The sequence below is a fragment of the Cydia strobilella genome, chromosome 2 (assembly GCF_947568885.1).
Source record: "Cydia strobilella chromosome 2, ilCydStro3.1, whole genome shotgun sequence".
Classification (NCBI taxonomy): domain Eukaryota; kingdom Metazoa; phylum Arthropoda; class Insecta; order Lepidoptera; family Tortricidae; genus Cydia; species Cydia strobilella.
Genome location: NC_086042.1, coordinates 19,697,267 through 19,724,326, shown reverse-complemented (window position 1 = coordinate 19,724,326; position 27,060 = coordinate 19,697,267). Strand labels below are relative to the sequence as shown.

Here is a 27,060-nt window from a genome sequence, read left to right as displayed (position 1 = left end):
GCACAAGCACAACATACCTTACGGAAGGGAGTCTAACAAACGGGACACGTGATCGTAAAAACGGACTTTACGCTCGTTCTCAAGGCCTAACCCGGGCCGTTGCTGTCCGGCTTCGCGATTAGCCCACACCTTACAGAAGAGCAGTGCGTGTCTCACAGACGAGGCGTGACGAGCACTGACGGAATGGACTTCAGTGCACAAAACCGACTCCAAGCTCTCCTTTGCAGGTGAAGTTAAATCATTGTTCGACGGAGCAGGTTATCATCAGAAGTAGTCATGATTTACTATTTCAACTGGTTTTATTGCTCTTACTCTTACATTACAAAATTCTACTCCGCAATAGTGCAACCACAAATCGAAGTTCGTTACCCCAATCTTACTTTAGTTCGGTCTTCTGTGCTAAGAAATGTCAAGATACAACAAAGCGCGGTCTTAAATTGCAGCGGTAGTAGATATTCGTTAGTTAAGTAAACCCAGACTAAACACAAAGCTGTACTGAGTACTTCTAAGTAACAAGTAAAAGATTAACAAAGTTAGTAAATCAGAACTATTTAAATCTGGTATTATTTTTACTGTTTTGTTTTTCTTCTTCAATATAAGCTTCAAATTGTCAGATACCTGTTCTTTCATATTTATTTATTCTGGTATGATCGGATCTGACTTTCAGTTTTTCAATCTTTCTATCATTGTATTCTATGATATTTGAAACTTTAATGGTTATACTTGTTCTTATCTTAATTTTTAAGGTGGGTTTGTACAGTTTAACTAGTGCTTTTACTTTTTTTGTTATTTCGCAACCACCATTCGCCATTTCAACATTTTAGTAGTCAATAGTTGCCGTCGTAAGATTTTTGGCTCGTCCCCCTCCGTCTAATCACTCAAGCGCAAGAATGTGAAAGAAATCGAACGATTTCAGACAAAGTAAATATTATTTTTTAGTTATTTACGGTTGAATGCTTAAGTATGTAAGGTTTTATAACTAAATTATATTTATACAGCTGGTACAGCAACTTGCAATATTTATTACAGCCATATCATATAAATCAATTCTAATTTAAGCGGTTATCGGTATATTCTTGTGGATGTTTTGCGTCGCTACATACGTTTACCTATATCCTTTAAAATTTGATGAAGATAATTTTTGTTTACATTATTTATTAATAAAAATGAATTAAACGTCGTTATTTGACGTTGCCGTAAAATATTATTTTGTGCGGTTGCTTGCACGCGATAAACACATCTTTATTTATTTTAAAATGTCATAAATTTTCATATGCGTAGATTGTGTCTATGATTTTTTTAAATTAAAACATTGTTGCTTTAATTTAATTAAAACATGCGATTAAGACTTATCAATTATTAAATAGTAAACGGCTTTTGTTATATTTTTATTTGAGAATGTTGACTGGTTTTTGATGGCGGCGATTTTTGAGTCACAGCATAAAAATACTTGCGTACTCCATATCGGCTTGCGTATAATGTAATAAAAAATCTGCAGAACCCCGTCGTTCTACTAACCAGCTTACCGCCTTTTAACCCTTTGAACGCTACGCATATTGTGTATCGTGCCCACCATCGTAAACCTGAATGGAATGCACGAAGTTTAATATTAAACTATAACCATGCGCGCCTGTGGCCGTCTTTGGTGGTCAAACGGTTAACCTTTTCCAGGCCGCACCAATCTACAAGGTTTTTCCCAAAAAAACAAATATAATCCAAATAATTCAGCTTTGATTATTAATTTTAAGACGTCACGTTTCCCGAAAGTGCAATCTAAATTTAACCTTATATCGGAAAGCTAAAGTTGAAATTCTATTGGCGCGTATGTGGTTGACAAATCGTACTATGCCCGGTTAATAGTCAAGTGCGTTATACATATTACTCGCAGTAGTATATCTTATCGGGATATAATATATGAAGGCGCATTTTACACTATACGCGTTCATGAGTGTGGACGTCTTTGGAGGTAACGTGAAAAAGTTAATGCAACTCAGCAGTATGACAGTTCTCATTTATGACGATGTCTGCATAAGTTCATTTAAAGACAATATAATTAGAGCTCGTATTACTTAGTAGGTACTAATGGAGGTTTTTATATTTGCGTCTCATATTTTTAATAAGTTCTTGCCTTAACAAGTAAACCCATGTGATTATAGTAAGTGTACATTTCTTAGTTAGTATTGTATTGTACAGATCGCGATGCCATTGTCATATGAATGATTATCATATATTTGTAACTACATAGTGTTTACCTCAATAAATAATGGTTATTTATTTTGTCTTTCTTTGCCCCATAACCCTTATCATTAGCCCTTATCACACTGGCGAGTTGAAAGCGAGGCGCGCGTGCATTCGTGCAGCGAGTTCGCTGCGAGCGCGGAACGAATTCGCCGCGAGCATGTAACGATCTCGCCGGGATATCCTAGACTCCCATGTAATATGTACGATATAATTTTCGCGTTATAATGGCAGAAGTGGTAGCTCTACAAATCTACAGTGAAGTAAGCTTGTGTCAGACCTGGCTGTCTTGGATCATGCACGACTAGTACAGTCCCCCTTAACCCTTTCAACGCCACTGCCAGCGTCGGCGACTCGTCACCATAAACCTTATTGGAATGCACGAATGTTATTATTGAGCTGTAGCCGTGCGCATCAGTTGACGTCTTTGGCAGTCAAAGGGTTAAAATGGCTGATAAGTACGCAAATATCACCGACATTGGCAAATTCACCCTGTGCAAAATTGCAGGTAGTAAAAGTCAGATAAGAAAAAAAAAAGTACGCAAATATCTGAAATTACACTATTTAACTTACAATCCATTGCTAGTTTTTGAAGAAAAAATGTTCAGAACACACACTCATAATCCTCTAGACTGATGGACCCGATTATTTTTATCTTGCATTGTGAAAAGGTGTAAAATAAAAACAATGCATTATCCAAAATCCTTGTTAATATCAACAGTATAAAATTGTAAAATGGAATGTGGAGATACATACAAAAAATTATGTGGCGTACCTAACAAACATAGAATTCATTTGAGTAAATCCCAAGTAAAACACATTCCTTCACAGTAGAACTTCCCTTGAAATTAGTAAGGGTTATTTCATGGGTATTTATTTAACTTAAATATCCAAACTATTGAATCAACACGTAAATGTAGTTAAATCTCAATTAGGGCCACTTGCACCATCCAGGGTTAGCCACTAACTCGGAGTTAACCGTTAACGCAGGATTAAATTTGTACCGGTAACTCCGAGTTTAACCGGTTAACCCCAACTGGCCCTTACTAGACTTAATTACCGTAACTGGGGACAGGAGGGATAACATTAGACAAAGGAAATATTCCTCATCCTCAGTTATATGAACATGGCTGACAGCAGAGTTTTTTACAAGAAATCATTGAATCAGGATTTACCAGTCAATTTTTCAATTAGCTAGATAAATTAATGGTTAAAAAATTGTCTTAAAGTTATCCCATATTAATAATTTATACCCCATTTGACGGTATTGATTAAAGATGGCAAATTGCAATGATTATTTTCTTTTTAGAATTCAAATGAAGTTAGCAGAAATGCCAGATGTAAAGCATGGGCTTTTAAATCAGGGACTTTTATGTTATATAAAGTAAGTAGTCAATTAAAATCCTCATGAGTCATGATACTCATGATTGACACTGGAGTTATTTTTAAACGAAATAAGTTTCTGATATACTTACGCCGAAGTATAAAGTAAAGTTGTGTTCCTATAAACTCGTAAGTACCTCTATTATAAATAATATATATAAGAGTTCCGTATACTGCTGGTGTAAAACAAATTAATTGAAGACCTACATTGAAACCCGCTATTACAAAATAAACTAACAGTCTCTTCCAGCAATATTTTATTGCTCGTATAAAATTTTCTTTAATCGATCTTTGTCCTACAAAGAAACAAAAAGCTACTTCATACTCACTTTAACAGGATCGCTGTAACTGGAAGAGGAGCAAATATTTAAATACTTCTTTCATCAGTCAACACTGGTTTTGAACTCGATCAAAAATATACAAAGTTCAAAATGTAAAGAAAAACATGTTTCTGCTACCCGTTAAAGAGTTGTCGTTGAAACCATATTAGCCTCGCTTCGGGTCAGGCCTTCCAGGGCGGCTTGGGTCCGCTGTGGTTGAGGCTGCGGCGCGCGCGGCGCTCGGGCCGGTCGCTCGTGGGCTCCTCGTGCTCGTGCGGGGACCCCGAGCGCTCCGTGCTGTCCGGCGCCGCGGGCTTTGTCAGCAGCTGGACAATCATGGCACAATGTTACACAAGTACAGATCGCTGTAACGATCATTCACTTTAAAACTGGTCAGTTAAAGTCGAATATTGCCTGATGGGCGTTTTCTAAAATAAATATTGAAAACATGATTCTCACAGATCCTGGTGTTTTTGGGTTCTTTCAACTCAGAATCACTAGCATATTCAATCCTAATGATTAAACAATTTTGACAAAAAATTGTATGAAAATTGTACATTCCACTACGTCACGCACATACAAGTGAAGACAATTTTTTTTAATGGCAGGATGGAGAATGCTGTCCATTCTGAGTAGAATGAGCCTAAGAATGTCCAGATTTGAAAGAATCAGGTTTTCAATATTTATTTTAGAAAACGCCCTGATGTCTTCAAATGTTACTAGAATCGTCGACAGTAGCTACCGTACATATTTGCTCGGTAATCTTAGATTTTTTATGATTAACTAGAAATCTAACGAGTAAACTATAGTAACCTACTGACAAATGGTACTTACCAACTTAACGTAGTGTTGAAGCTCGTGGTCGGAGAGCCCATCAAAGTTAAGGTGTTCGCGGTCGCGGCGCGGCGGCAGCGACAGCGGCGGGACCTTGCCCGCGAACTCGGGCGCCGGCGTCGACGCTGTAACGTTTACAACCTTTATGCGTCCAGATCTGGCGAATGCACCACTAGGTCGTTGATCGTAAGTGGTCATCTCGTATTACGACATGAGCCGGCCACTTCTCTTATTTCATTATTAGACCGATAGTGGGACCATATTTTTGACCTTAAAGTTATGATAATTCTAAAGAAGGAAAAGTGATGCTTATATGGCAGGGGACATGTTTTTAAGCATATTTGTAATTTAAGACGAAAAGTTAGAACGAGCGTTAGGTATAAATTAGGTATTTATATATTTTGATTGATGCTTTTTGAATATTGAATTAAAGTGCAAAGTTTAAGCTTCATTGTTTAAATTATGTATGACTCTTTAAACTGTTACATTTTTAGAAAAAAAATTAACGTGCTTCTTTGTCAAACTAAAATGAGCTTATTATTTTGTCGATATTGAATTAAAGTTTTAAAAATCCACAATAATATCTCTAAATTCTTAAGTTAATAGACAAAGCCGAAAAATTAGAAAAATAGGATTGCTGCTTAAATTTTAATATGCGTTTTTTGTCCTGTAAGGTCCAATATTGAATTAAAGTCTATAAAGATAAGTTTCATACTATAAAATAATATATGCAACCATATTATGAAAAGTAAGAAATTTCTGTGTGTAGCTTCCATTGTTATAGCCAAATCTATTTAAAAAGGCGCGAAATTCATACATACGCCGCGCTGGTCCGTCAAGGTGCCGGCGCGGCACGCGGGAGCCTATCGTAGCATTCGTATCTATCTATACCTATAGGTACCTCGCCCGGTCGCCCCACCCCCCTCAGCTTCGTAAGCGCTGCTTGACTTTTCTTGTCATTCATTAGTTTGTTTACCGTGCACATAAATTAGATGCCGATATTACGTGAAATTAATGTAATTATGACTTCAAAATGAGTACAAAATGTTTGTTATGTGGACTGATTATTTTTAGTTACTTAGTGGTCCGAGAGCTGGTAGACATTTTGGAGTAGGTCCTTGAGGCAAGCTGAAAATTTGCCTGATACTTCTCCTATCATACCTTAACTCAGCACTGGAGGTCTGGCTGCAGGGTAGCGGGGCTAAATCAACCCTTATATTTTTTAAGATTTTTTAGGGCTCCAAAAAAGTTCGTGAGGCAATCTGTAATTTTTACAGGTTGAAGTTAAGTATCTAAATAGTCACAAAAAATAAGCCTGAACATTAGGTCGGGTCTTTGACCTTGCCAGAAGATCTAAAAAGTAACGTATGGCACTTACTCGTACGTAAAATTAAGTTTGTCTACTATAGTAATTGTATGCATTACAAAGTTATTTTTGTAGTACAGTAAATTAAAGACTACTAGGTAGGATGTACAGTCAGCAATACTATTCGCTTAGCACCGTTGCATACAAACTTCTTTACAGGGGTGGTATCTTTTCCCTGCAGCTGACTGTACAATGTGATTGTAACTATGACGATGGTGTATATTTATGATGTATGTTATTTATTGTGTTTTTTGTATGTTACTTAAGGGCTTCTGTTAAGGGAACGAAAATTTGATTATTTTTGCGCTACAACGCACGGTTTAGGAGATACAGCCCTGTAAATATTTTTTTCTGTTTTTTTTTCTATTTGTTTTTTTTTTAATGTTTGTTAAGGGTCCACTGCAGGCGAACGAAAATGTTTATTATTTTGCGCTACGGCACACGGTTTAGGAGATACAGAATTATAAAGGTTTTTTGTGTTTTTTTTAATATATTAATTAAGGGTTTCTTAGTGAAACGAAAATTTGATTATTTTGCGCTCCGTCGCACGGTTTAGGAGATACAGCCCTCTAAAAAAAATTTTCTTTTTTTTTTTCTTTTCTTTTTAAATGTTAATTAAGTTGAACGAAAATTTTATTATTTTACGCTACGACGCTATTATTAAATTATGTTAGATTTTGAAATTTTTATATTAAATATATCTACTTATATATAAAGTTGAAGTTTGGTTATTGAATTTTATATTATATAAATATACAAAAAAAGAAATATAGGGCTGTATCTCCTAACCCGTCCGTCGTAGCGCAAAAATAATAAAATTTTCGTTCCCCTTTAAAAACACTTTTAATATACAAAAAACACAATGAAACACAATAAGAAAAACAAACTCTACACGGCTGTATCTCCTAAGCCGAGCGTCGTAATATAAAAAAAAAAACAAACAAAAATACCAAAAAAATCTTTATAAGGCTGTATCTCTGAACCGTGGGTCGTAGAGTAAAATAATAAAATTTTCGTTCAACTTAATTAACATTTAAAAAGAAAAGAAAAAAAAACAGAAATTTTTTTTTTAGAGGGCTGTATCTCCTAAACCGTGCGTTGTAGCGCAAAAATAATCTAATTTTCGTTCCCCTTTGAGAAACCCCTAAGTAACATACAGAAAACACAATGAAAAACTTAAAAGAAAAACAAATAAAAAATCTTTATAGGGTTGTATCTCCTAAACCGTGCGACGGAGCGCAAAAATAATCAAATTTTCGTTCCACTAAGAAACCCTTAAGTAATATATTTAAAAAAAACACAGAAAATCTTTATAAGGCTGTATCTCCTAAACCGTGCATCGTAGCGCAAAATAATAAAATTTTCGTTCCATTGCAGTGGACCCTTAGTTAACATTAAAAAAAAAGAAAAAGAAAAACAGAAATAGTACATTTCGATGCTAGTGCGGAAAGTATGTCATACTTTACATACTTTCGAAGAATGACATTTCCGCACGTGTATCGAACGACGTTTTTTAATACCGTTGCGAAAAAATAAGAAAAACAACAAGTAAGGAATTCGAAACTTTTATATTATTCATTCTGTGACATTATTGACATTAGACTTATATTGACCGGGATATAGACCGTGATTACCTTTTGTATTATTTGTGAGCTTCCGATATTTCAAAACCACCGTAAATCATTCAAAACTCTAATTATTGACATTGACATTATGAAGAGGTGTTTTTATAGCTTTTATTCGACTAGAATGGATTTTGTTATTATTATTGAACCCACTTCATACAACATTATACACATTGTATTGTTTTACAAATATAAAACATTGTACTATTATTACCTAAATATCGTTATTAACGATTATTTCAATACTCAACACTCAGTAATCAACATAAAAACCTACTGTTAAAGTAAGAATACGAAAAATATACATATTTCATATTTTATTACTTACCTCTTCATCATTATAACACGTCTATTTTTTTATATATTGAATATTGAAAAACCGTTCTTAATAAGTTGTCTGAATAGAACGGAACGCCTGTCAAAGGAGAGGCGTTTTTTTATTTCTGCTTTAAATTTCCAAAGGCAACATTCGATATTGTTTTTATAACACACAAATAATCGTAATTAACGATATTTGGGTAATAATAGTACAATGTTTTATATGTACAATTGTCTTATTGAACATGCATTTAAAAAAAAATCTTTCATTGAAGTGGGTTCAATAATAATAACACCCAGCTAAAAAAACACCTCTTCATAATGTCAATGTCAATGATGTCACAGAATTAATAATATAAAAGTTTCGAATTCCTTACTTGTTGTTTTTCTTATTTTTTAGCAACTGTATTGAAAAACGTCGTTCGATACACGTGCGGAAATGTCTAATAATGGCATACTTTCCGCACTAGCATCGAAATGTCCTATTACAGGGCTGTATCTCGTAAACCGTGCGTTGTAGCGCAAAACTAATCTAATTTTCGTTCCCCTTGGAGAAAACCGTAAGTAACATTCAAAAAACATAATCGAACAACAAAGAAGAAAACAAAAAAATAAAAAATCTTTATAGGGTTGTATCTCCTAAACCGTGCGTTGTAGCGCAAAAATAATCTAATTTTCGTTCCCCTTTGAAAAGCCCCTAAGTAACATACAAAACACACAATGAAAAACTAAAAAGAAAACAAACAAAGAAAAAAATGTTTATAGGGTTGTATCTCCTAAACCGTGCGTCGGAGCGAAGAGCAAAAATAATTAAATTTTCGTTCCACTTTAAGAAACCCTTATTAATATTTAAAAGATACAACCCTATAAAGATGTTTTAATTTTTTGTTTTCTTTTTTGTTTTTCATTGTATTTTTTGAATGTTACTTACGGGTTTCTCAAACGAGAACGAAAATTAGATTATTTTTGCGCTCCGACGCACGGTTTAGGAGATACAGCCCTATAAAAAGATTGTTTTCTTTGTTTTTTTCTTTTATGTTTTCATTGTGTTTTTTGTATGTTACTTAGGGGCTTCTGATAGGGGAACGAAAATTTGATTATTTTTGCGCTATAACGAACGGTTTAGGAGATACAGCCCTGTAAATATTTTTTCTGTTTTTTTTTCTTTGTTTTTAAAAAAATGTTTATTAAGGGTCCACTGCAGGCGGACGAAAATGTTATTATTTTGCGCTACGGCGCACGGTTTAGGAGATTAAGCCTTATACGGATTTTTTGTGTTTTTTTATACCTATATTAATTAAGGGTTTCTTAAAGTGGAACGAAAATTTGATTATTTTTACGCTCCGTCGCACGATTTAGGAGATTCAACCCTATAAAGATTTTTTCTTTGTTTTTCATTGTGTTTTTTGTATGTTAATTAGAGGTTTCTCAAAGGGGAACGAAATCTAGATTATTTTTGCTCTACAACGCACGGTTTAGGAGATACAGCCCTCTAAAGATTTTTTTTCCTTTTTTCTTTTTTTTTAAATGTTAATTAAGGGTCCACTGCAGTTGAACGAAAATTTTATTATTTTGCGCTACGACGCACGGTTCAGGAGATACAGCCTTATAAAGATTTTTTCGTTTTTTTTTATTTATTTTTTAATATTAATTGAGGGTTTCTTAAAGTGGATCGAAAATTTGATGATTGTTTTTGTGCTACGACGCGCGGTTTAGGAGATACAGCCGTGTAAAGATTTTTTTTTCGTTTTGTTTCATTGTACGACCGGTCTGGCCTAGTGGGTGACCCTGCCTGTGAAGCCGATGGTCCTGGGTTCGAATTCCGGTAAGGGCATTTATTTGTGTGATGAACACAGATATTTGTTCCTGAGTCATGGGTGTTTTCTATGTATTTGTATAATATATATATCGTTGTCTGAGTACCCATAACAAGCCTTCTTGAGCTTACTGTGGGACTGTCAATCTGTGTAAGAATGTCCTATAATATTTATTTATTTATTTTTTGTGTTTTTTGTATATTGAAAGTGGGGAACGAAATTTTTTTTTATTTTTGCGCTGCGACGGACGGTTTAGGAGATACAGCCCTATATATATTTTTTTGTTTATTGTTGTTTTTTTTGTATGTTATATAATATAAAATTCCATAACCAAAATTAAAATTTTTATATAAGTAGATATACTCGATATAAAAATTTCAAAATCTAACATAACTTTTAATAGAAATGTCCTCATACATCATAAATATACACCATCCTCATAGTTCCAATCACATTGTACAGTTAGCTGCAGAGAAAAGATACCACCCCTGTATAGGTTTGTATGCAAAGGTGCTAAGCGAATAGTATTGCTGACTGTACATCCTACTTAGTGGTCTTTAATTTACTACAAAAATTAATTTGTAATGCATACACTTTGTTTAGTAGACAAACATAATTTTGCGTGCAAAAATAACTGCGATGCATACGCTTTGTATAGTAGAGAAACTTAATTTTGTGTGCAAAGATAACTTTGTAATGCATACAATTTGTATAGTAAACAAACTTAATTTTGCGTGCAAGTAAGTGCCATACTTTTTAGATCGCCTGGCAAGGTTAAAGACACGACACGACCAAATGTTCTGGTTTATTATTTTTATGACTATTTAGATACTTAATTTTAACCTATTAAAAATACAGATTGCTTTTAGAACATTTTTTTGAATTTTGTGAAATATTATTTTGCACGCGTCTAGCTAGGTTACCCGCTAGCCCGTTGATCTATATACCGTTGATCTACCTATATATCAATACCGTTTGATCGCTGCCTCGGCGGCGCACAGCGCGGCGCGCGCGAACATGCCGCGCGTTTGAAATGTAACGTAAATATAAGCACGGAATGCATACGTATCAGTATTTAGTGACGCACAAATTTTATATTTCTAATCTTTTGTGTGGGAACTAAGATCATTGTCATGACCGTTTAATATTAACTCTACAAACTTTAATTCAATATTGGCTATACTGCTTAACCAGAAATCAATTTCTAGAGAAGCACATTGTCTACATTTCTAATTTTTTACAAGTATAATAAGCTGATCCATAATATCGTAATTTTGCAATATCAGCTACTCTAATTATTTATTTACAAAATAATTCATGTTTTTAAGTTCACCAGAAAGCACATGTTCCAGATTTCTAAAAACCGAATATTGTGTATAAATTAAAGTGGAATTGAATATGTTAAAGTTTTTTGTAACTTTAATTCTATATTTACAAAGTTATTAGCAGAAATTTAAATATTTCAATATATCCGAACGCTCACCCTAAAAATTTCTAACTTTTTACGAAAGTCTTATTTAACATGCTAACAATGACATATCGAAAAAGAAAAAACTTTAATATTGTCAAAACCCATTTTTGTTCCACCGCTGGTCTATATGATGCTCATTCCCCAGATTGTATAGTTTTCTTGATAGAAACATGATAAATCGTATGCGTAACCGATCGAATAAATATGACCATACGATGGTCGACATATACATCAATAATAAAAAACCGGCCAAGTGCGAGTCGGACTCGCGCACGAAGGGTTCCGTACCATGACGCAAAAAATGGCAAAAAAATCACGTTTGTTGTATGGGAGCCCCACTTAAATATTTATTTTATTATGTTTTTAGTATTTGTCGTTATAGCGGCAACAGATACATCATCTGTGAAAATTTCAACTGTCTAGCTATCACGGTTCATGAGATACAGCCTGGTGACAGACGGACAGACAGACAGACAGCGGGTAATAGGGTCCCGTTTTTACCCTTTGGGTACGGAACACTAATTACTTTTAAAAGAATGTAAACGAATAAAACCATTTCCATCTTCACAAATTAGATGGTTGGCAGTCCTCAACTGTGCGTTTCTCCTGAAACTTCCTGCCTCGCACAGCTAAACTGTGGAATGAACTGTCGCCTGCGGTATTTCTGGACCGATACGACCTTCAAACCTTCAAGAAAAATAGAAATAGATATTTTTGACTATTATGTAATTAAATAGATTGGAATGATTGTGTAAATATATTGAAATTCAAATTGACATAATTTAGTTAAGTAAGTAGTAATAAGGTTCATTTAAGGCACTATTGTATTAGGATTTACCTGTAAAAATAGTTGCTCTCTATTTAATAAATAAAAAAGAAAAGAGCGTACTCCCATCTTAAAGGCCTGCAACGCACTTACAACCCCTCTGGTGTTGCACGGCCTGCCGCCACTGCTGCTGCATCACGCCGTGGAACTGCGTCGCGATCTGCCCGCGCCGTGTAGTCGCATCCACTCACCCGAGTCCCTGGTGTGGTCGAGCGGCTCTTGGCCGCTGGTGAGGATCCGCACGGCCTGCCGCCACTGCTGCTGCATCACGCCGTGCAGCTGCGTCGCGATCTGCCCGCGCCGTGTAGTCGCATCCACTCACCCGAGTCCCTGGTGTGGTCGAGCGGCTCCTGGCCGCTGGTGAGGATCCGCACGGCCTGCCGCCACTGCTGCTGCATCACGCCGTGGAACTGCGTCGCGATCTGCCCGCGCCGTGTAGTCGCATCCACTCACCCGAGTCCCTGATGTGGTCGAGCGGCTCCTGGCCACTGGTGAGGATCCGCACGGCCTGCCGCCACTGCTGCTGCATTACGCCGTGCAGCTGCGTCGCGATCTGCCCGCGCCGTCGCCGGTGGGACTCCAGCTTACTCTGCACATTGTTCAACAAATAAGAGGTCATTTATACCTAAGTAAAAAAAAAAAAAAAACGAGGGTGCGGGGTGATAGGGTCGGCAACGCGTATGTAGCTTATCTGGAGTTGCAGGCGTACATAGGCTACGGAGATTGCTTAACATCAGGCGGGCCGTATGCTTGTTTGCCACCAACGTAGTATAAGTACTAATTGGCAATTGCAAGACACAAAAAATATTATTATTAAAAGTCACACTTTTTCAATTCCTACCATTCCTTCTGAAATGGTAGTGATTGCCTGCTTCCTGCTAGTACTTATGGATGGCTGATGCTAGTCATGCTAGCAATCGCTTTTCTCGTCAAGTCGTACAGTCGTTTTGTCAAACAAATGCGAGCATTAAAAATATAATATAAATACCTTAATAAACCTATTGTTTAAGTATTTTGCAAGAATACACCATAAACCGTAAGTAAAATGATAACCTCTAATAAGCCGATTTTTTCGCTGGCCTGGGCCAGCTGTAGTCGATACAATTTTATCTCTTCTTTTTGTTTCTCTTCCAGAACGTTTATCTCCAATTTGTGTCTGAAAGAATTAAAAAAAAGTTGCCATACATTTAGCACTTTAGGACGAAAGTAAAGAGAGAAATGAATGAAACCAAGAGACCCAACCACTCTAGTTTTAATGGCCTACTACATTATTGTCCTTGTAGCTATACCGACCACAGTTACAGTTAAGACTTCTTTGAACCTGGAGTCGTCCTACAGGGCTCAGCTTGTTCTACGTGTTTCTATTACTTCTGCAGATTATCTGCAATATACCGACATGCATTAGTAAATCAAAGAAACTCCCTGCTCTTCAATCGTCAAGGTTTGCCTGTTGAATGACTTGAATGTATCCGACATGGCGCTTTCTTTGCCCCACCTCACTCTCCAGGTCTCGCTCAGCTTGTTCCAGCTGCTGACAAAACTCCTGCAGATTGTCCAGTCCAAGTCTAGCGAAAATTGTTGATATGAAGAAAAAACTCACTGCTCCTCGATCCTCGTGACCTGCCTATTGAATGTCTCTAACATGGCGCTTTCTTTGCCCCTCGCGTCATTCTCCAGGTCCCGCTCAGCGTGTTCCAGCTGCTGCTGGAACTCTTGCAGCTTGGCCAGCACGGCGTCCTCCAACTGCTTCTGGTAGTGACACTTCAGCTCGTTTTTCTGGAGCTCCAACTGTTTCCGCAGGGACTTCATATCAGCATCAAGATTGTCCTGAACAATCCATGGAAGAAAAGCTATATAATTAGTATACGCAACTGTGCTACTGTCACAATACAACCAAGGGACTGACTAAAAATTTGACTTATATAAAAGAAACATTTATAATCAGATCACTGTTACTAAATCTACTTAAGAATCTTACGAACCCTCCTACAAATAGCCGCTCCCATACAAGTAGTCACACTCTCATTTTAAAATGACAAGCTGAAATAACACGAAACTTGGCATAAACTTTTAAGTAATATATGTATCCTTATCTGGTATTAGTATTTGTTGCTAAAAGTTGAAATGGGTACAAATAAAATAGTGTAAAGACGTTTTGTCTGTAAAACGTTTACTTGATTTATATTCTTTGTATTCAGATTCCTAGCAAGGAAAACTAGTGCCAGATATTTATATATGTTAGATACTTTAACGTCCAGCCAAATTTCATGTCATTTCAGCGAGTAGTTTTAAATTGAGAGTGTAACTTCGATTGTGTGGCAGCGGCTAGGTTCGTGTAACTGTTAATAAATTAGTTTTATGTAATAACACTGTAACATACGCATTTATTGAGCAGGTCGCTACATTGGTCCTGTTTATCGGCCAGCTGCCGCTCCAGGATGGTTGAGCGGCCGCGCTCCTCGTTTATCTTGGTCCTCAGAAGGTCTCTCTCCTGATGTACGAGGGCCGTTTCTTCGTCGATGGACTGCAGCCGTCGGGATAGCTCGTCTATTTTTTGCTTTGACTCATTGTGGTCAGATTTTTCCTGTAACGTAATAATCCATGTCCATAACAAGTGTATTTAGCTAACTCGACATTTTTCTTTACTGTAAAGTTAGGTCCAATATTCTATTATTTGGAGAAAATGAATTTGATTTTGGATGCTTGCAAAGCATCAAAAAAAGGCTAGAAAATATTTACTACTAGTATTAATTCTTCTGTAGTGAAAATTAAATTCTAAATTAAATTTAAACAAAGTGCTCGGCTGTATGCTAGCCGAAACAACATGCAATAATTATTTAGCAGATTTTGGGTTAGCAAATGTTTAAGGTAGATAATGTACCTTTTCCAACACATCTTCTAGATTCTTTACACAATCTGTCGACTGTTTATTCAATCGCATGACCGTCTCGTAGTTTTCCTTCAAGGCCTGTATTTCCTTGTCCTTGCTTGATAAAAGCTGATCTTTCCTGGCCAGCACACTCTCTGTGCTGGCCCTGACCTGCTTCATTTCCAGGTTGAGTTGCTTGCACTTGTCTTGGTAATCATGGGCCAAGTCTAGGGCTTTGTAGAGCTCAGATTCGAAATGGCATGTTTTCTGTAAATTAAAGTATAGAAGTAAAATGAGAACAAACTACAGGTACTGTTACACATGCTAGTTACTGACATGAAAGCATGCTAATATTGAGGAAAAGCAACCTACTAGCATGTGAAATGCTAGTAGGTTAGTGTGGACATGCTACTTATGAGCATGCTTTTTTAGTGGCAAATAGCAAATGTAAAGAGTTCATAAGCATGCTTAATTAGCATGCTTATGCAGAGCATGTATAACAGTATCTTAAAGAAGCTTTGTTTGTCTATTTGCCGAGAGAAATTTGTCTATATGCACAAGTGATAGAGAGGCAGAAAACGAAATGTCGATTCCTAGGGGTATGGGGAGAACTGTGCAGCCTATGACGATAAAATGAATGAAGTTTTAATTTTATGATTTGGTTTATCAAAAAATATTTAAAAATAATAAAGTGCTAAAACATATCCAGCATAAAAATGAAAAAGTATTAAAATATACCTTCTGTGCTTCATCAGCAACAGCTTTAAAATTGTCAACCTCCCGCATCATCTTATCTAATGCAGCCTTGTGGCGCTCCTCGGCCCGGTTAAGGCTACTAGTGAGCTTCAGCCATGCCTCCCGGAGCTTGGATATGGCCTCGTCCTTACTGTGATCTACTTTGACAGCAACTGCAAGCTTCTCTTGCTGCTCCAGTAGTTTCTTTTGTAATTGTTGGATTATGGATTCGCAATGCTAGAATCATAAAGTATATACTATAAGATTAACATTTTTCGAATTTAAACTATTGTGATACTAACACTAAACTCACGTGTTTTTAGTCACTCGCACGACATGTTTCGGAAAGCCGACGCCACAACACACTGAACTAAACATGTCGCGCGAGTTTAACCGTAAAATTAGCTTAATATTAATATTTTTGTTGTATTATTTGGGGAAAATGTATTTTCAAATATGTATAAAGAAATGGTGTCATATTATAAATGAAAAACCTGACCCAGGTGCAAAGTCAGTTTTGCAAAAGGGCTTTGCAAAGCTACAAAACATATGTGAATGTTCTTTTTATTTCCCAAACACTAAAATGACAGTTCAATTGGGCAATTTTCTCCCTATTGTTCTGTTTTAGTACTAACATCACAGATTTGCTCAAATAAATTGAGGTAATCAGACTGTAATTTTAGTATCTGGGATATAAAAACAAACAATAAGGAAATACACAACAGCCATTGTTGTGTAAGATAATTTACTTGCCTCTCTTTTCAGTTTTTCTTCTTCTAACTTTGCACTCTCCATCCTGTCCCCCTTGTCCCTTTTTTCACCCCACATCTCACTTAAGCTCAACAAATCTGTGTCTATAGTGTCAATGTACTTGTTGCGAAACTCACCCAATTTCAAGCCGTCTTTACCTTCTGGAAAAGGTCTCATTTGTGGCATCTTGAACTCATCTTTTTTAGGAGACAGGGAGTGACTTGTATCTGCCATAGAAGTTTGAGAATGACTTCCAAAGTTTTTAGACTTGTATTGCTCCAACACCTTTGAGGCTCTATCATAGATTTTATTACTAGAAGGACGGAATGTATCTGAGTAAGGTTGAGGTTTCTTCGGAGTTGATGTAACTTGGATTTCTTTAGAATCCATGAAATTTAATTTTCTGCTGGAAGGAGATTTTGTTTCATTTTTCAAGGGTCTGCACTTCTGGCTTTCTAATGCCAATTTTTCATTTGCCTCTGCAACATACTGTGATCTAACACTGCTTGAAGTTGGCTTGTCATTTGTTTCACTGTTATTCTTTACCAGGTATATATATTTATCTAATATGTTACTGGATACAATTCTACCACTCGGAAGTTTGATATCATCAACACCCATTTTCTGGTCCATCTTACTTGTCATGTAATCACCTGTAGCTTTGATAATATTCTCTGGGCTAAGAGATGTTTCATTTTTTATTTTAGAATCAGGCATTTCATATGACTCAACTTTAGTCAAAAATTCATCAATTTCATGTAATAGTAACTTATCATTTTTTTTGCTAGGTGTGGATACAATACTGCTTATGTCTCCGTCCATACTTATTGTATCATTTGCTGAAGATTTATCAGGAAAATCTTTGAATTTTAATGGTGGTATATGTGTTGTGCCGATTGAGTCTAAACTTGTAAGGGACCAGTCTCGTTTTCTATCCCTTTTATTTAATACCTTTCGTCGCCGCCTGCGTGGGAAAGTAAAGCACTTACGGTCGAGACTCCGGCTGTCGAAGCTTTCTGTCTCACAACTTTTATGTCTTCCTCCAAAACTAGAAATACTCTCGTTAGTACTTAACTCTAAACTTTCTAACCTATTTTCAAGAGAGTGCACTTGGTTCACGAGTTTCCCCAATACTTGAGCAGTGCAAGACGGCTTGTGCACGACAGTTCTAGAGGAATCTAGAAGTGATCCTTCGGAGCCTGAACTTTGCACAAGGAAGAAATTCGGCGGGATAAGCAAAAGAATATCGGTATCGTCGGTCTCACTCATCACAGCAGTTTTGATGGCATAGTCTAGAGTTTAAATCTGATGCCATGCTTTAGCGCTCACTCAAAGAATACTGATTTTTATACTTTTAATAGTTTAAATTTAAGATTAATTAATTGAAAGTATAAATAAACTGTTCTTAACGCAACACAACCGTTTTATGATTGTTGTTTTGTATAATGTATTGTTTTGTTTGTACACTACACGGTTTGTACTGACAAGTCAACAGAACAGCCAACTGAGCCAACCAAATCCAATCAGTTTGTTTGACCCGTTTGACAGTTGACACCAACTTCAATATTGCCATGTGTAAAAAATCGATGTGGTGTTGTAAGTCATAGACACGTTTAAGTAGACGCGCGAGTTTTGCCGTATCGTAACCACGTACCGTAAAAACGAAATTTCGTTAGAAAGTTGAACCAAGATAAGTCTGCAACGATTTTGATAGCACACGCAGTGCAAAGTGCAATTTTAAACGTCAAACTTCTATGAAATTGTGTGGTATAAATAAAAATTGCACCGGGTGTGCTATCAAAATCGTTGCAGGCTTATCTTGGTCTACCTGGGTCAAACTCAAAACAATGTTCAGGTCTTTCCTGTGGACATACCCAAAAGGGTCCTTTTATTTGAATAAGTATCATAAAATAATTACCTACATGCCCACAAGCTGTTAACTATTGTGCACAGGAGAGAAACCATTACAGTTTGGATGAACACAAGTTTTCTCTCCTGTGCCACATAGTTAACAGCTTGTGGGCATGTAGGTAATTATCTAATTATTTTATGATACTTATCCAAATAAAAGGAGTACCCTTTCATGTGGATAAGGGTTAAATAAAAATGTATAGTCCTTAATCCGTGGAGCACCCTACTGTCACATGTGTGATATACTTTATCTATGAGATTGCGTGCAGTCCTTCTTCATACCTGGTAATAAGTTTTTGGCAAAAATTTCATTTTTGGTACAAGAGCACCTATCTAGGAACTTGCAAAGATAAGTAAAAAAGTAATTAGGTTAAATATATTATAATTTATATCATATCCTTATACAGTGTAGGTAAATATAAAACATTATGATGTTAAACAGCTAATAAACAAACCATATTTCTTAATAAATAAACTATAGAATGCCATGCAGCTATTAAAACTTAAAATTTTATTCAAAATATCACTTCAGCATTCCAGTCAGTTGCCTAACTAGAGTGCAGCAAAGCACAGTGTCATGTTTACTCTGTTCTTACAGGCTGAGGTGTGTGAGGAGGAGGAAGCTAACATCTTATAAAAAAAAGTTAAGATTATCTGTATAGAGATTGTTAGGTGACGAGAACCATAACTCACTACCTAATTACACAAAAATTATAAAATAAAAATCAACCTTGTTTGTTACTACTATGGTTCACTACGGCCCTGAACTTATGGTAGTAATTAGTGAGTTTTGGTTGTCACTTGACAAGATATAGTGTAACACGCAGGGATACAATTCTTAAGTATACATTTTTAAATTATACAACTTAGGAATATACTATTATACAGCACAGTCCTTAGAATACTTAATAATAACTATTTTATTGAGGGTTTCTATCATGAAGCTCTCACTGCATGAATTGGAGTAGTTTTGATGAAAGCATCAAGTTTACTTTTAAATAGTTCACTAGTTATTGGCTCACCAATTCCACACAGGGGATTCCTAATAGCATATTGAACATAAATTTCTCCATAAATCTTTTTTAACAATTCCCGCACCCCTTGAGCTTGGTTGTCAGTATTCATGACAAATTTAAGTCCTGATGGTGTTTCTAGACAATGTAGTGTGTATTTTGAAGTCTTGTAGTGGAGGAATCCGTCTTTGGGATCCAATGGGGAAATCTTGGATACAAAGGACTTGATTGAGAACAGCATCCCATACATCAGCTTGCCTTCCTGAAATATAAGAAGAATATTTTGACATATTATAATGTAAACATCAAAATATTTGTGATTCGAGTTCAAAAGGCGTCATCAGAACCAACACTAAGATTGAATACAAATTATAATGCATGTTTTATTTACTCACTTCCTCTCTCGACATTCCAGATTGTTTAGACCTGTTCCATTCCCCGTAGTATAGCAAAGTACCATAGCGATCGAAAATATATAAGTTGTGAATCGTCATTATTGCCGAATGACAATAATATGAAACGAGATAAATTGATGTAGTCGATTGCACAAAAAACAACGTATACCCACGCGTATACCATATACAACGTAATATTCGTCCTTAATAAAATGTCAAATTAAAATAAAATCACAAATGTCAAATGTCTGGAATCGTTCGAATACCATATGAATACTATACCAGCTAGACTCTACTCGACATATCGCAATATTATTGCCAATATCGCTTATGAGAGTTATGATTGTTTTTTAGACATTTGATCGATCGATTAAATTTGTTTGCATTACAGAGGGCCATGCTTTGGGGCCATGTATCTGGTATAACTGGATCGGTCATGAGTGTGAAGTATGTTCTACCAAACATACCTTCTTATAATTTAGAAGATTAATCCTCTATGGCAATCGTTGCCATGGTAGCAATCTTCTATGGAAAAACATTCTTGGCAGATAAAACGTAAATATACTATGTGAGCATATTTAATGTACTGAGACTTATTATTAAAAATAAATATAAAATGCTTCAGCTTTTTCTATTGTAATTAAACGAAGTTCTCACGCCACCATGTGCCTCTTAACACAGGTATTTTCTTATTTAAAAAGAGGCACCAACACTTACCTGTATAAGTAATTCTTAAACGAAATAAACAATTTTTCATTTTCATTTTCATTTTCACCATCGTCGTGGGTTAATATCTCAGAACTTCACAATGAGGGGTGGGGGGAAATGACCGAACGGGATAGTCTTATGTATCTTTCAGTAGGAGTAGCAAAGAAAGCGCTGTTATTGTTTGTCCTTGTCACAGTCTCACATTTTTTTTTATTCCACACCGTAGATTTTGTATGGTTTATGGTGGGCTACAAATCTAGTCGACCAATCATATTGTCGCATTGCGTATGTTTTGTCCCTCACGGGCGCACGCGTATTTGATCTATGTAATACTGGGTCTATGTCAGCAAAGCAATGTATCGATAATCATTAATCGCATACAATTATCGATGAGGTCTGTAGAGCCCATGATACGATTGCGATGAAAATGGTCTCAATGGTGACAATGGCATCATACAAAATGTCATGCTGATGGTGATGACAGACAGGCCTTTTCCCGACCTCTGCCAGACTGCTGCAGAGTGGTAGGGTTTTCAATTTAATAAAATATTAATGCGGAGATTTCGAAAGTAATTACTTCCCTATAACGCTCAACTTAAGAACAAACCTAAGCGCAAATTAAAAATCCTAAATAAGTCAGTAAGTTGAAGTGTCATATATAGTGATCGTGCTACGAATTTGTTGTCGTGTTAGGTTATCTTACCTAATATTACGTTACAGATAGAAAAGTGATACATAATGGATGAATATTCACGAGAACCCTGCCCGTGGCGTATTTTGGACGACTCCGGTGGCGCTTTCATCATGGGTGCCATTGGTGGAGGAATATTTCACTCAATAAAAGGATTTAGAAATGCACCAGTTGGATTCAGCCGAAAGATGGTAAGATTCTCATTGGAATTTGACCTGCAATTAAAGCGAACTTTAATGAATTGGATTAGTTTTGTAGATAAACATTGCTTAGTTAGTGTATAAGTACTCCACTTGTATGTTGCCTATTTTATTTTTATTTGTATAGTAAGTAGTATTACTAGCTACTAGTAATGGGTAATATACGAGTGTACCTACATATCCCGATATGATATATTATAATTCTGTTGAGAAAAACTGCTCAAATTTTCTGGATTTTTGTAATATGAGCCAATATAGTTGCTTCTATAGTTAGTTTTTAGAATTAAGGTTAATACAGGTAAGTGTGGCTAACCTTCACATTGGGGCCTGTTTAGTGTTTACACATTGATTATATGGTATTTATTGCAAGTTCATACATTCGCCACTAAACACAAGGGTCATCCATAAATTACATCACACTAATTTGAAGATTTTTGTTACCCTTCTGCCCCTCCTTGTCACACCTGGTCATATTTGGCTAACCCCTTCCCCCCTGGTGTGACGTCACATGTTTTGCAATTTTGTTTTCAATGAAACCAACAATTTCAATAACCTTTTCATTATTTTAACAAAAGCAATGTTAGAAATTTATAACATGAAGCTCATTAAGAATACATCCATAAAACAATTATCATTGCAAAAACTAGTTATTTAACTGTTAACAGCAAATAAAACAATCAAAACCCTTTTTGGTTACATATGTAGTTAAAGTGACGTCACAAAGTTTGTCACAACATGTCACATTTGTTTGACCCCCTCCCTTCCCCTAAACGTGTGATGTAATTAATGGATGACCCCTTAGTAGAGTTCATACAGAAGTCACAATTAATAGGCCCCAATGAGAAGGTCAGCCACAACACATCCAAATTAACCTTACATTCTGTTAGAAAATGTACCTATACTTTCTTACCCTTATTAATTTCGACATTACTGGTAGAGTAATGTGTCTTATAAGTGTATTTGCATGCATTATATACTATGTTTTATGTGCAAATAAATGATTGATTGATTGATTGATTACAAATAAGTTAAAATGGTTAAATGCAGCGTCTGCAATTGTAAGTTTTATTTGGATCGACTTCAACAAATTGATTATGAATTTCTGAAAATAAATATACCTATGACTCGATAGTTAAAAGAAACTAATTGATTTGTTCCTTGTCTACAGCTTGGCAGCTTAGCAGCAATCAAGGAGCGGTCACCAATAGTAGCTGGCAACTTTGCAGTATGGGGTGGCATGTTTTCCACAATAGACTGCTCTCTTGTATACATGCGGCAGAAGGAGGACCCCTGGAACTCTATCATGAGTGGCGCATTGACCGGTGGAATACTGGCTGCAAGAAATGGTTAGTCATTTTATTTATTTATTATATCTCAATAGGGCAGTTTTATTATTATTATTATAGCCTCTTTGTTTCCATACTCTTTTCAATTATTTAGTAACTATTTTAGTTTTTAAATTTGGTTATATTATATCGCGATATTATCACCGAAATTCGGGAGAGCACATGTGCGTACGTACCTGACATATCCAGACTGGTTTACCTACAAATAAGTTTTTAAGGTGTTGTTGTTTCTGTTGATTTTTCTTTCTTGGGGTATGGATCCCGTTTGGGTAAAGGCCTCCTCCCATTTCTTCCATAAATATCTATGTTTGGCATTGTACATCCAGTCTTTCCCGGCAACCTCTACTATGTCATCGGTCCACCGTTTGACAGGTTTTCCAGTTTTCCTCTTAGCTGGTAATGGTCCTTTCCGTCTTGTTGTTAGTGTTGTCCATCTGTTATCAGTATACCTCGAGATGTGTCCTGCCCATTGCCACTTGAGCTTTAGAGCTTGTGTGAGCGCATCCTTTACGTTTGTTTTACTTCTTATAGTTTCGTTTCTAATTTTATGCATTTTAATGTTGTCTTCGGTTACCGCGATAGTTACTCATGAAATAATACCATGAAAACGGATTATATTGCGTATATTAAATTCAATATACGCGATATAATCCGTTTTCATAGTTTTATTTTATGCATTTTGTTAATTCTCAGTATGCTTCTTTCCATAACTCGTTGTGTAGTGTTTATTTTTTGTTTGATCTTGCTAGTATAAGTCCACGTTTGGCATCCATATAGTAAACTGGGCAGAAGGCATGTGTCCATTACTATTCTTTTTATCTTCGTACTATATTTTCCTTTCAGAATTTCTTTGAATGACCAGAACTTTCGCCATGTAATATTCTTCCTTCTATCTACCTCTTCCTCGTTATTAGTCCGTGAAAAGGAATAAAATAGGGTAGTTAAGTTGAGCTTAATTTTAACAACCCAAACACAATTAGGTTGCATTGTTTTACCACAGAGTTCCTATGGCCACCTGCGTCCATCATCAGATAAGAGATAAAATTGATGGTACCATGATATTGCATTGTCACCCAACTTACCACAACTTACAGATGTAGTGCATAATCCTTTACCATCACTTACCATAGTATTTTCTTGGAAACATTCTTATTTGTCATGCTACTTCAGTCAACCTCAGAACTTTTTGTACTGAAATAGCATGACACATTCGTACATTTCCGTGAAAATACGATGGGAAAGGATTATGCACTACATCTGTACATGTTTGTGAAGTTTCAGCTCAATCAAGAAATGGAAAGGGGGTCTAATGTAGCTTGCAAGATTGGACCCAAACATACAAACATTGCAAGTTAAATAAAAACTTGTAATCAATGAAAATGATTCTACTTACAGGAATTAACAATATAACTGATGTAATTTGGTGAACTTCCAGGTGTACCAGCGATGGCAGGCAGTGCACTAGTAGGTGGGATCCTGCTTGCCCTCATAGAGGGCATTGGCATCATGTTCACACGCCTCTCAGCAGAACAGTTCAAGCCTCAGCAACCAATATTTGAAGACCCCTCAGTTCTAGGTCAGAGTCAAGGACAAGGGCAGACTTTCCAATAAACCTAGACTTTAGACATTTCTTATTGGTTAGTTCCCAACCTCATGAGGCAAGGTTTGCCCTTGTGTTCAACAGTGAATGTACCTAAAATTAAACTGTACAGTTTCAATTCAAATTGAACAGTATTTATTACAAAAGTAAATCACTGATTTAAATATCCCTTGACAATTTCATTCTTTCATATATATAAAAAAAAAATCTTTTTTCATTTGTGTACAATTTTTGTATGTACAACTGTTTTAACTGTACAGTTAATTTTGTTTTGCTAGTAAATAGCAATGTTAATCTCTTACTTTAAAACAAAAAAAGAGGTTTTAATTTATAATGTGAACAGGAAGCATCTGTGATATTTGCAGTCCAGTACTGATTGCTACTATGTTTGCACCGCGGTCAGAAACTGGTGTTAATGGTAAAGTTGACCTTTTCACTGTTCAGTAAAGATTTAACTCAGATGTAATGAACACTTTTAGTGCCAAGCACCCCATTTCTAATAATTAAAATGAACACGCCCGGCATGATCTTGGCAGTCAATGTGTTGAGTAAGGGCCAGTTGCACCAACCACATTTGACAAAGCGATGAACGTCACTCTGCAGTTTACTATGAAACTTTACATACAACAAAATTTAGCAAACACTTTACCATTGACAGAGTTTGGTGCAACCCACCCTAAATCTAAAGCCTTGTCTACTTATGTCTAGGCAGTTCATGCATAATGGGGAAGGGCTATACTTTTAGTTTTAGTATTTTAGATCTATCAGGACATTCAATTCCAAACTGTTTCTTATGGTATAGATGTTTTTTTTTGCTTGAGTTGTGTTTATATGTTTATGTTGGAAATAACAGTGGGACGTCATATTTTACCAGTAACATATTTGTTTTTCAGTTTTTATTAGTTTTTAAAGTATTTCATAGTATGATGTCATTGTCACTTTCGATATTTTATTTGTTTCCCATATATTTGATTGTGACCACATTTTAGATGTACCTGCCATTATGTGAATTGAATCTTTCCCCAGTATCATGAAGATATATTTGTTCCTTTCTTCAGGCTGGCATTTGCCATTCTATTTCACATAGGTAAATTAAATATGGACAATATGCTATGAAATATTTACCTACTTTGTAATCGTACATCTTGTTTGATTATTAATATGATTTAAAAATAAAATAAATTGGTTTAGAAAAATATGGGTTTTATTACTTTACACCTAAAAATTAAGAATATGATTAGTAACAGCTATACTAAGCAAAAAGGCATTATTTACCCTTAGAACACCTGAAAATATCCATCTTGAAGATTTGCTAGAAAATTCACACAGACTTGACACAACATGACAGCTTGCAAAATTTGGTGTGCATTAGGTTAAATAATTTCCATTATTTACTTAAATTTTTATAGTAGTTATTAAAGTATATAAAGTCAGACCAAAATAACTGCAGCGATTCTTATAGCACAGAAGTGCAGGTGTTATTTTATTTTATATTGTGATGTTTAACCTTTTCAACGCTGTGTCAAACACAAAAGTTGTCATCCAGATGCTACATCACCGAAGTGTCAAAACTAAAATTGAACTTTATGCATATATGCATGTAGGTCTATGTTGCATAGTATAGAAGTGTATAGGAGTTTTTATTATTTTATTATAAATCAATGCCATTATTTAGTAAAGTCGTCTTGCAATTTACTGTCAAAGCCAACAATGAACTTGGCCTAATATTCGTTTTGGAAGATAATACTTATTTATTTATTTTTCGGAGAACCAACAGCTAACAATTATACAATACTTGATTTTACTTTATTAGGAATGCCATTTTTAGAAAGCTAGCAGTCTATTGATTGGATATACATATAGATAAAATAGGCAATAATCTAAGTTTTATTATCTGGTCAGCATTTGCATCTTCTTAAGAGATTCCCTTAATTAGGTGAATATACATTTTTACTCTTCACACTCCATAATCTCCTTGTTTTTCAATATGGACTAGACTATTCTTTAAAAGAAGTGTGATTGTAAGACCCGTGTTTGGTCTGCGAGGCGTTCTCTCCCATTCTCCTTATTTCCCAAATAACGTGTGCCAGCGTTTCCGGGTCTACGCCCAGCTCACACAGCCGGATACATATAGCTAGTGACTCAGTGTCTAGTCCCGTATTAAGCAGATGCGATATCTGGTGCATCATTTGGAAGGCTTCCTGGGCTTGGGCGATTTGTGCGTTTTTTTCTGAAGTCATTTTGTATCTGGAAATGGGTAACATTATTGTAAGAAGAGTTACTACTAACTTGTAGTTAAGTTTTAGAACTAATGTATATAACACAGTATCTTTTACCTTCAAAAATCAGTGAAATGACAAATGAGCGTTACTATTAAAATTTATTTACATCAAAATGTACCGCAAAAGTCGCAAAACAACTAAAATTTGTCAACAACTGACCAGCCTATTCAGTATGGAATGGAATCTATTCAGGCTAGACAGTGACATTACTGATAGATCTGACAGTGACAGTACAGTAGGGCTATGTTCCGAATTACGCTCACAGCACACTCACGATCGGAGCGATTTACGCTCATAGCGCTTATAGTTGGTCAAACCAAATTGTCAGTAAATAAGAAAAAAAAAACTATACTCATCGTTTT

At 35.8% G+C, this 27,060-nt stretch overlaps 3 protein-coding genes across 3 annotated transcripts; 1 reads left to right on the top strand and 2 right to left on the bottom strand.

Annotated features, from left to right (window-relative positions):
- Positions 1 to 2,930: 2,930 nt before the first annotated feature.
- LOC134754467 (paramyosin-like) lies at positions 2,931 to 18,073 on the bottom strand. The gene is given in 10 exon segments (XM_063690804.1): positions 2,931 to 4,267; positions 4,776 to 4,900; positions 12,521 to 12,630; positions 12,633 to 12,787; positions 13,252 to 13,354; positions 13,799 to 14,025; positions 14,579 to 14,782; positions 15,080 to 15,334; positions 15,806 to 16,039; positions 16,556 to 18,073. Coding segments are annotated over 10 exon segments (2,823 nt in total). The 5' UTR covers positions 17,822 to 18,073; the 3' UTR covers positions 2,931 to 4,123.
- Positions 18,074 to 18,828: 755 nt separating this feature from the next.
- LOC134755469 (trafficking protein particle complex subunit 1) lies at positions 18,829 to 20,059 on the bottom strand. The gene is made up of 2 exons (XM_063692024.1): positions 19,872 to 20,059; positions 18,829 to 19,738 (listed from the first exon to the last, which is right to left on the bottom strand). Exons 1-2 carry the CDS (start codon positions 19,968 to 19,970, stop codon positions 19,400 to 19,402), a joined length of 438 nt encoding a protein of 145 aa, XP_063548094.1. The 5' UTR covers positions 19,971 to 20,059; the 3' UTR covers positions 18,829 to 19,399.
- A 1,020-nt stretch (positions 20,060 to 21,079) lies between these two features.
- LOC134754393 (mitochondrial import inner membrane translocase subunit Tim17-B-like) lies at positions 21,080 to 25,610 on the top strand. Its single transcript, XM_063690701.1, has 5 exons — positions 21,080 to 21,218; positions 21,300 to 21,461; positions 22,639 to 22,816; positions 24,252 to 25,239; positions 25,270 to 25,610. The coding sequence occupies exons 2-4, from the start codon at positions 21,318 to 21,320 to the stop codon at positions 24,425 to 24,427; spliced, it is 498 nt and encodes a 165-aa protein (XP_063546771.1). The 5' UTR covers positions 21,080 to 21,218; positions 21,300 to 21,317; the 3' UTR covers positions 24,428 to 25,239; positions 25,270 to 25,610.
- The last annotated feature ends 1,450 nt before the right edge of the window (positions 25,611 to 27,060 follow it).

Bases quoted from the DNA above. Each gene is read 5' to 3' on its own strand.
- LOC134755469 (XM_063692024.1), bottom strand. From the start codon at position 19,970: ATGACGATTCACAACTTATATATTTTCGATCGCTATGGTACTTTGCTA. The intron at 19,739-19,871 runs GTGAGTAAATAA...CTTATATTTCAG, and splicing joins CTGGAATGTCGAGAGAGGAA to GAAGGCAAGCTGATGTATGG.
- LOC134754393 (XM_063690701.1), top strand. From the start codon at position 21,318: ATGGATGAATATTCACGAGAACCCTGCCCGTGGCGTATTTTGGACGAC. The intron at 21,462-22,638 runs GTAAGATTCTCA...CCTTGTCTACAG, and splicing joins TTGGATTCAGCCGAAAGATG to CTTGGCAGCTTAGCAGCAAT. The intron at 22,817-24,251 runs GTTAGTCATTTT...GTGAACTTCCAG, and splicing joins AATACTGGCTGCAAGAAATG to GTGTACCAGCGATGGCAGGC.